The 10,389-nt window shown below is 38.8% G+C and overlaps 1 protein-coding gene across 1 annotated transcript in view; it reads left to right on the forward strand.

Annotated features, from left to right (window-relative positions):
* The window catches only part of LOC128741006 (mitogen-activated protein kinase kinase kinase 7), a 67,751-nt gene extending 57,620 nt beyond the window's left edge, over positions 1-10,131 (forward strand). The window contains exons 6-8 of the mRNA XM_053836583.1: positions 9,014-9,405; positions 9,466-9,576; positions 9,649-10,131. Of these exons, the coding sequence (XP_053692558.1) occupies positions 9,014-9,405; positions 9,466-9,576; positions 9,649-9,903 (758 nt within the window). The 3' untranslated portion in view covers positions 9,904-10,131. The remainder of the gene's footprint in view (positions 1-9,013; positions 9,406-9,465; positions 9,577-9,648) is intronic.
* Positions 10,132-10,389: the final 258 nt, after the last annotated feature.

Consider the following 10,389-nt stretch of genomic DNA (forward strand, 5'->3'; position numbering starts at 1 on the left):
TATTGTGTTAGCGATAGACAAAAACATCTCACAGCAAGCGTTACTTAAAACTTATAACACATATGATTGTACATCACTCCGTGTTCCATAGAACTACGTTGACAGCTGACGTACTTCTGACAGCTGGTGCTCTGCTGGAACCTTACAATGGTCAAGCGTATAACAGTTCCCCTGTTTCACTTGACGAAAATTTAAACGGATATTTATTTCGCCGTAGTAAGACCAACATTCCGTTGACGCATGTCCCACTTCCAGCTCTACACCTCTTCCACAGCCACAGAACTCCTTTAATCCGTTGTTAATCTACTACCAGAACGTGCGTGGACTCCGAAACAATTTCAAAAACAAATTCGATGATGATCTATGTTGCTGATGTAGTAGATTACCTCCCAGTTGGCCTCGCGGTATGACACAGTTGGCTAACAAACCAGACGTCGCCTTTTCGAATCTCGACTCGGAGTCCAGCTAGCACCAACTCATATATCAATGTACGAAAATTATCGTAAATATCTCGTAATAAAATCGAAATCGTAACTGAAGCTTGTTAAGGTGAGCCCAAGTTCAGTCGTATATAATGATAATAACTGACATACATTTTTTTTGTGTGGATATTATCATTACGACCAGCATTTAGATCTATTGTATTCTTATCCAGGTGTTGTTCCGCACTTCGTTGTTATTGCAGGATCGCTATAAAGTGAGCGAACTGCTTATTATCCGTGCTTACAGTGTCAGTGTGTTTTCACCCCGTGTCCCCTCTACGCTTCTTACTACTTTTCAACCATTCTAGCTCTAGTGCGGAGACTAGTTATAATTTGTCCTTGGACAAGAGGCTTCATTCGCACCTCGAGCAAGTACCACTTTTATAACCTGCCCTGACAAGAGGCTTTCATTGTAAGTAAATGCAGAATGCAGTAGGAAGGATGTGGTGGGGCCTGAGAATAAACCCATGCTAAAGTCACTTAACATCGAATGGCCTGATTCTATTAAGATTCGAACCCACGACCACTCATTTGTCAAAGCAGACTCGGTAACCTTGCGGCTACAGGGCCCTCTCACTGACATACATACGATTTTCAGCACAAAATCATATAGCATTACGAAGCGAGTCGCGCTCAATCAGATATTATCTTATATATCTTATATAGGGTATTGTCGTTATCGTCGGGCCACTGTTATGGTCGGGCCATCACGATTTTACAGTTTTAGTAACTCATGATATCAATGATACAACCATTGTAAAACTTCTTACTGTGATAACTAACTTTTCACAATATTGTGAGTTTCAATCGTGTATTCAAAACACCCGTACTGAATTCAGTGACTAAATCTTACAAAAAAAGTTTTCCAGGTGCAATTAACTTTTCTTCAAGAAATGATTCATGAAATGCGATTATCGAGATAAATTTTGAAAATGTATGAAGTGTGTTGTGCTGCACACGAAGATTATAGAAAAATCCCCTCCAGTAAGGTGTTTGGGAAGCCTAAGGTGAAAGACTAGAAAAGCGCTTTTTGTAAAGGTCGGGCCACTTGAGTAGTCATGGTTGGGCCACCATAATTTCAAGCGCAGAAGCGCAATAATCGCTAGAGAACGTCAGTCACGTAAAATGTGATGAAATAAAGCACAAATAATACGATAAAAACCTAGATTTTTGTTGTTTTTTTTTTTCATTGTAGTTGTACACTTCGGAAAAAGCGATTGCAGCAATATTGATTTTACATTATTGCCAAAATTTCGTAAAAATGCAATTAAAAATAGGGTATTTGTACCTATATGAGCCGTTGTTCACGGAATTCATTCTTTTCATGTCTCTATATAGCATTTCAATACGTATGTTTTAGATTTTCTGCGGTGACCCAACCTGTACAACATGGCCCGACTATGACAACATTGTTTGTCTTGATGGAAATGCCTATAACTTTTTTTGTTTTTCAAGCAATCAGTTCAAAACTTTTCGGAAATATATCTCATTCTTAGACATTTGCAACGTTGTAATTAGATTTCCAAAATTCTTTTTGAAACGCAAGTTATGGGCGAATTCTAAAACGTGGCCCAACCACGACGACACTCCCCTACTTATATAGTCGTAACGCTTATAATTATTCCTAATCGCGTATATCGCCTTCAAAATAGGACGGATATGCCAATTTTGCGCATCTAATACGATTTATGTCTGTCGTATAAAACAGAAGGTCAAGTTTCGAAATAGGAATGTAGCACTTAGACTTTGCTTTTTTAAAAACTTCTAATTCACACGCTACGCTACAGTATTTCTTACTTCTTGCAACAATACACTGGGATGGCTCGTACTGTATCAAGAATTTTTCTCCACTGTACTCGGCCCCAGGCTACACGTCGCCAACTCGTTGAGCTTTTCGACTCACGCAAGTCGGCTTCAAGCTGGTCGAACCAGTCAGCACGTTGGGTCCCTCTATTCCTGATTTTGAAAAGAAACAAATTTCGTTGCACAGTCGTTTGGCATCGTTGCGTCATGGGCGGCCCGCCGTCGCACGCCAACTTTCACCATGTGTACGAGGTGAATCTCTTCAAATAGTACCTGCAGCTCGTAGAGATTTTGAAGGTGCCACAGTAAAAACTTCTGAGCCTCCTTTCTCTCTTCCTATACAGATCCGGGACATTCACAAATAGGGTCTAAGACTCTGATTGCAGGCCTGACCACCTTTCATCGCTCAAATGGATACTGGGACCCAACAACATAATTAGTATTATATAAGCCCTCAACCCCTCCGCCGCACCCCAGCTATTGTTGCTAGCGTACACGTCCCGATCCTGCGGTTGGGTGTGTGAATAGGGCTTTCATAACCCATCTAACGACAAGTATAAATCTTGTTCCCACCTATGCTCGAGTGATGCGTCTCGCACTTTCAAGCCAACGATAATTCTCTCGCCACTGACAGATTAGTTCCCAAATAACAATTTGGGTTTTATTATACTCTTATGATGGTATTTAAGATCATAATTGGTCTTGAAGACCACCATAAGAGTACAATAAAACTCACATTGCTGCCTGGGTTGCCTCCTGATCCTATTTCTTCATCAATGGCACGCCCATCCGAACACTCAACCCGCCCAGTACAGTCGATCGTCAATCTGCTATCAGAGCCGTTCCATTCCCGTGCTCGGTACAAGTGATGAAGGTTTCCAATTTGCTTTCTGAGGCAAGTACCGTCTTGAGAGCTCACCTTTGCTTTCTGAAGTTATTTCCATCCGGAGCAATGGTCTGTGTAGTGTCGTTTCTCGTCGTCGAGCTCTCTCATGCTATTCTCCGCAGCTTCAGTGTTGAACTGTGGCGCTGTTGCAACTACCATCGTGGAAGATAACCACCCTATACGCTTATACTACCAAGACGTGCGAGAACTACAGTCAAAGATAGATCCATTCTTTCTGGTTGCAAGCGAGTGCGACTACGATATTACGATATATCGATCTAACGCCTGTTTCCGATACTTTTGAGTAGCTATGGGTTAGCAGAGCCGGCGTTACAACGCGCGAGGCCCTGTGAAGATTGAGCAGCGAGGATTTTTATGTATACAACAAGGGCATTGTACTAAAAACCCGCCGTGGCAGTCTTAACGATCATCTTTTGAGGCAGGCTTCGATTGCTCTACACAGTTTACGGACTGCTCATGCCACCAGGGTCCAAATTAAAGGGGAGAGAACTCTATTTTTTAGGAAGGGAGGAATGTCTAATGCGAAGAATGATTTACGTTCATGATCGTGTATAGTGTCATATATAAGTAAATAAAAAAAATCTAAAAGTACCCCGTGGGAGAGAACTCCTTGTGGACATCCCTTAAACACCGAGATCGTGACCGACGTATCTCCCAATGATGCTGTGATTTCTCTCCTCGAAAGCATTGCTTGAATATAGCTCATTGTAGTGTAGTCGATTTCATTTTGAAAGAGAGCCGTAAAAATTGAAACGAGGGATATGAATGCTCCTTCAATATCGTGGAAAGAACAAAGTGCCGTTTCCTGATATTTGAGTGATTTCTCAATTAACGTCATTAAATAGTGCAGTGCGGTTACCGGATATTTGCGATGTTAGTAACTATGTTGATTTCCATACAACGGAAAGCTCTTTAGAAACTCGTTGCAAATATAATTATCTGGAATTTTCTTCATCAACTTAAGAAGCGTTGAAGTCAGACTTATTGATCTGAAAACCCGATGCATGCTTTTTTTCTCTTTATTCCCTTACCCTACTAGCACGGTTGTTACAAAGTAGTTGTGGTTACCGAATTATGACTAATTTCAGTCGTAATCCGGTTGCTTCAACTATATGGACCGAGAGTGTGCCACTTGAGTAGACATAAACCTCTAATTTCCACCAATACTCGGGGATGTGTCCCAAAGCGAAATTGGCTCGAAAACGGTTGATGAGCTCGGACATTATAACATCGTCAATTTTCTGTAGAAAAATGGGTGGAATGCCATCTGGACCTAGAGATTTCATTGGTTCAAAGGAGCTAAGTGCCAATTTCATCGAAGCCTCCGTAAACAATCTGCGTGCAAGCTGAGCCGAGTCGTTTGGCACATTATGTACCGACCCATTCCAGAGCACCGAGGCCTAATTTCATCGATTTTTTCTTAATACTTTATGAAGGAAAACAGGGAATAATGGAAATCATACAAATATTTCTAAACAGCCAAATGTGTTGCATTGTCCCAAGTAGCACACGTTGTCACAATTGAGTCGCAGCGGCTGATATGCGACACATTTAAATGTAAAACTTCGGTTACAGTAACCTAAAATATAACAGTTGTGTAACCGAAATAGCGCAACTTATGTAACTAAATATGGTTACATTAACAGTTACTCAATAACCAATATGTAACATGTATAGTTACAAAATGGTTACTATTGAAGTTACACATAAACTGTAAATTGACTTTCAATTGGTGGCAAATTAGTTATCTTGAAACTTTTATTGCATAGCGAAAACAATGCAGCAGGTTTATTATTTCAATCTATGGCTGTCAACGTCAAGCAGTAAATTTAACTATTGAATATAGAAGAGTGTATAAATTTCGCTTGTTATTTCAACACAAATTTCAATGCAGTTTCAAATTTATGGTGAAATGCATGCTTCTAGCTTTGAAAAATTCACGCGCTCTTATTTAATCTAGCTTTTAGTTACTTACTTCTTTGAAAAATTGATCTTTTGTAAAACAAATATGTACAAATATAAAAATTTTAATTTCAATTTTCTGATTTTTTAATTTTATTCTTAGCAATAACGAATTAGTGAAGCATTCACCTAGAAATCATTTAAAAACAAATTGTTTTCGCTATCACTTAGTAAAATTCATAGCCATTTTGCCTTTGGTTTTAACTACTACACCATCGTCCTTGAAGTTTTGTATCGTTTTCGGCATATTGCATGAAATGATATGAAGCAGACATTGCTCATAGATATCGGGAAAATGTGTTTTTTAGTGATTGTTGTGAAAAGAAAGTGGTAATTTAATATCAAAGAATAATTTCAGTTTGAATAATACAGTTTACCAGCAGTGTTAATCATAGAAGGTTACATTTCAGTTACATTCTAGTTGCACGTAACCTTAGCCTTCGACCTGGTTACGCTATCGGTTACGGTAACCAATATTGAATCTGTTGTGGTCACTTATTTCTTATGTCATCATTTCTAAGTTACACTGTAACCTATTTTTATTGCCGGTTTCGTTTCGATGTAACTTGATCGTTTTGACGTTTGAGAATAATCAAAATTTGTTTACTTAATACCAATGTCTGTGCGGAGACGATTCCAAGTACCATCAATTAAGTAAATAAACACATTTACAAGAGCATTTTACAACCCGTGTACCAATTGTTTATCTTTACCATTAGTAAAATTCTTGAGATCTAGCTTTTGCTTAATCTGTTGTGTTTACAAGGAACAGTGAACAAGTTGTTGCGTAAATGTTACTAGCCGACTTTTTTTGACTTCGTAACTGCTCGTAACGGAAACATAACTGTTTTGCGACCAGCAAGTTGATGTTAGTTTGGAAAAAGGTTCCATTTGTGTCACTTGATAACTGTTTGGTAACTCGTAACTGAAAGGTGACTGTTTTGCGGCGACCAAGTTGTTGACAGTTCGAAATTAAGGTTTCAATTTGGTCATTTGGTAACTACCTGGTAACTTTTTAAGATTTTTGTCACTAGAAAACTAAAAAGTAACTGTTTTTAATTTTATGTAACCTAACTCGTTACAGGTATCCTAAATGTAACTGCTGTGCAACCTTTTTGTATTTCTTTATATCTATGATTAGTTACAAGTGCTACTTGGGGTATTTAATGCCAAGGATTGTGCACTAGATTTTTTTTACATATTTTTCTCTGGTCATCTCCAAGCGCGAGGCCTTCACGAAACGCGAGGCTCTGTGCGAACGCACGGCTCTGTGGGTTAGCATCGCCACGCCTCATCGAGTTGTGAGTATGGGTGTGGGAGCTTGAATTCTCTAATATCTCCGATCCACAGGACCTGGGGTAAAATTTGGGTTCAAATCTGGTTATAGTTGGCTTCCATTATAGTTTGGTTCGATCCGTGGATCTTCCATCATGGGTAAAGAGGAACGTTAAACAAACTTAATAAGCGTTGCTTCAATGACCCTCATTTATCTAATTGTTTGGTCTTTTCCTTTCACTTCTTGTCTCGCCCTGGAGACACTATCAGTGAGGCTCCATCATCATCAACATCAACACGTTTGTTTTATTACAAAACAGGAGTTCAACCGTACGAGTAACTACTAGAAGAAACTTTTTTATTATTTTTTTAAATGTGGTTTCAACCAGTTGGTCATTTACCACGGTACAAAAAACTCCACGGAAAAGTTATATTTTACCCCACATATGAATATAAAAGTATCAAAGTGGGGGCAATATACGTGCGAAAATTTTGACAACTGTTTGTAATTTTATCTTGCATTTTATTCAGCGGTTTATAGAACTCGCAACTTAATACTCCTAAATATATGAATAATATATAACTCAATATTACATATTATCTATACTGGTTTATAGTTCACAGTCATGAGTTGTATATGAAGATACACATCCCTGCTAGCATTTTCATATGTATAAAAAAGATAAAAATCAGCATTACGTACAGATATACATGCTAATAAACCGTATTTGATGCGTAAAATTGGCATATCCGTACTATTTTAGAGGCGATATACGTGATTACGAATAATTTTGAGCATTACGACTATATAAGTATTTATATACGATAAAATCCGATTAAGCGCGAGTCGCTCCGTACTACTATACGATTTTGTGCTGAAAATCGTATGTCTGTCAATTATTATCATTATATACGATAGAAAATCAGCTTGTTCTCGCTTTATCCAGCTTTAGTTACGATTTCTAATTTGTTAGGAGATATTTACGATAATTTTCGTACATTGATATACGAGTTGATGCTAGCTGGGATGACTGCTAAACAAGTTATTGTTCACTTTGCTTTGACATACACTAATCATGCAATTCCAACGTAAAATCGACATACATACGACTTAATGTGAACTTTCTATTACGGTCATGCGTTATCTGGTGCCTTTTAGATCCGCCCTTTTCACAGCAGTGAACACATCGTTATGTCTACTCTTCAAAAGTTAAAACTTTCGTATGCTGCTGGTCCAGTTGGCATTTCCGCGTACATCCAGGAGTTGTGTGCTCGGAGGTTTTGCTTGCTCTACTTACGAAATTATTTAACAGATCATTGCAAGAGAACAAATTTTCTGAACCGTGGAAATTTTTTAACGTTTCCTTTTCATAAGAAAGGCAACAAGAGAGACGTCCGCAATTGTGAAGGTATCACCTCCTTATACTTCTGTTCAAAAGTTTTTGAGATCATTACCAATGAGACGCTCTTTTGCCCATATAAGAACTACATTTTAACTACTCAGCATGGATTCTATCTTAAGCGGTCTGCTTCCACAATTTTGACCGAATTTGCACCACTCTGCGTTCGTACAATAGACAAATGAGGTGATACTGTTTACAGTGATTTCAAGGCAGTAACTGATCGAGTGGATCGCGGAGTTCTGTGAAGCCAAACTGAAAAATCCGGGGTCCGTAATGAACCGTTTGTTTGAAAAACCCCACAATTTCCATTTGACATGAGTCAATTTTCATGTGTTTTTGACAGTTTTGAATCCTCGGGGATTCCTACAGCTTCTCTCAAATTCTGGAAAAAGGTTGGATCCACAAAGCCCTTTTAGGTGGAGTTGAAACGACAAAAAGACGTATAAAGCGCCAAAAAGACGTCAAAACATTTGAAATGTGATACCAAAAACAGAAAAAAGACATTAAATATATGCCAACAAGACGGAAAAAAGTTGTCGAAAAGACAACAATGAAATGATGAAAGACCGATGAAAGAGCGACGAAAAAACTATAAATAGACGGCAAAAAGAGGCGGGGAAAGACAGCGAAAAGGCGACGACAAGATGACAAGTCGGTCAAAAGACGAAAAGGAAAAACGAAAAAAACCCAAAAATACGACGAGAAAACCTCTAGAGATTACCAAAAAATGCAATAAAAATCGACGTCTGTGGTCTCGCCTGTTTTTTGTACCCATGTCATTGATCCATGTGAAAAATCATGTTAAAGCATTTTCTGCCAAAACTATTACGTTTGACTGAATAGTACGCTGCCTTGAGATCCACAAACAGTTGATTAGTCTGTAGCTTGTAATCCCGCAGAAGGGGAAGTAGGACGTTGCAACCATTTTTCTAATATATTATAATGAGGTTTCTATCCAAAATGTTCTTTATTATCGTGTTATTGAATTTCAATAACCTTCACAATGCTAAAATGTTCTGAACCATTTTCGTTGAGAATTGTCAACAAAAACTCTGAATTTTTCATAATTCCAATACAACAAACTTTATTTTCTATGATCGTTTAAGTTTATTTTAAATTTAAGAAAATATAAGCATATATTGCAAAAAAATATTGACGAACGTTCGTTTTCCCGTTTGCAGCGAACAACCAAGGTACGGAGAGACTGGTCGTTACCAGACGCAACAATGGACCAATCGATAGCAACCTGCCATGCGCAACGGCGACGTCCGGTGCGCTAGCCTCCAGTAAGCTAACCTCCAGTGGCGCCGCCGGTAACTTCACCACTAGTCACATCACCACCGCCAACAGCCAGAGCAGCAACCAACCGGGTGGCGTCGGTGGCATCGACGCGGTGAACACTAGTAGTACTTCGGAAAGTTTCACCACCAATGCCACCGAGACCGCTCTTGATTATAAATCACTCAACAGTATTCTGGATGACAACCTGCGACCGCTGACACCAATTCCAGGCAATCCACGGTCCGAGCAGATTCACAACGAGCATAAGCAGCTTGTGAAGAAATATTTTGAGGTGAAAACCTTTAAAAGAATTAAAAAAAACAAAAAGCTAATGTTTTCGGTTATCTTTTAGTACCAAACACAAATTGTTACCGAACAAGCTCATAGTGATAGTTTACAAATGAATATGCCACCTGAAGAGTTACGGTTCAAGAAGGCATACTTGAAGCAACTAGACGAAAAGGCAAGTTTTGTTTTGTAGTGTCAACGTACGTCTTTTCCGGTTGAACCATAATATTTTATTTCACTATTTTAGGACGCATTGCTCAAATTTAAAGCCAGCCTTCGAAAGCAGCTGGACGAACGAAACCGAGGAGCCTATCGAACCCAGTTGCATACCATCGGTACCCCTCATCTGCAGCAAAACCAACACCAACAGTCAGCACCCCCACCCCCACCCGGTGGCAGTTATCCTCAGGCAGGTCTCCAGAGGCAAGACTCTGCCACCGGGGCAGATTGGGTAATAATAGAAGCGGACAATGCTGCCACTAGTAATCAGCATCCGAGCTAGGCCGTTCTAAAGCGACGGTTGTGACGAATCGTTCGGTACAGTACGGACAATAATACCTGCTAGGCGAGTACTCTTACAGTGCGGTGCGGCGTGCAATCCAAGTGCCAAAAAATTGTGCAGTGCAAAGGACTTTTCCTTACCTTGTTGTGTGATCAAATGTGTTTGAAAAACGCTACATATTTATATATACTGAATCATCAGTAACGATACCATTTGCGTAGATTTAAGACAAACGATAAGAAAGTTTATGGTTTTATCGAATAGATTAGTGTTAAAAATGAAATCACAATGAATAAGGATTTTCTAGAAAACTTTGCGATTTAGTCAGAAGAATCCTAAATCTGGGAATTTTTTTAATAATTTTATAATCAAATCAGTTACTTGATAAAGCTAAGCATATATTTTATTTACTAGCATATATTTTATTTACTATCAGCATAACGCTGATGTATCGAAAGTATTCTATGGGAATCAATTAAGAGTTAT

The sequence above is a fragment of the Sabethes cyaneus genome, chromosome 1, assembly GCF_943734655.1.
Source record: "Sabethes cyaneus chromosome 1, idSabCyanKW18_F2, whole genome shotgun sequence".
In the NCBI taxonomy this organism is placed as follows: Eukaryota; Metazoa; Arthropoda; class Insecta; order Diptera; family Culicidae; genus Sabethes; species Sabethes cyaneus.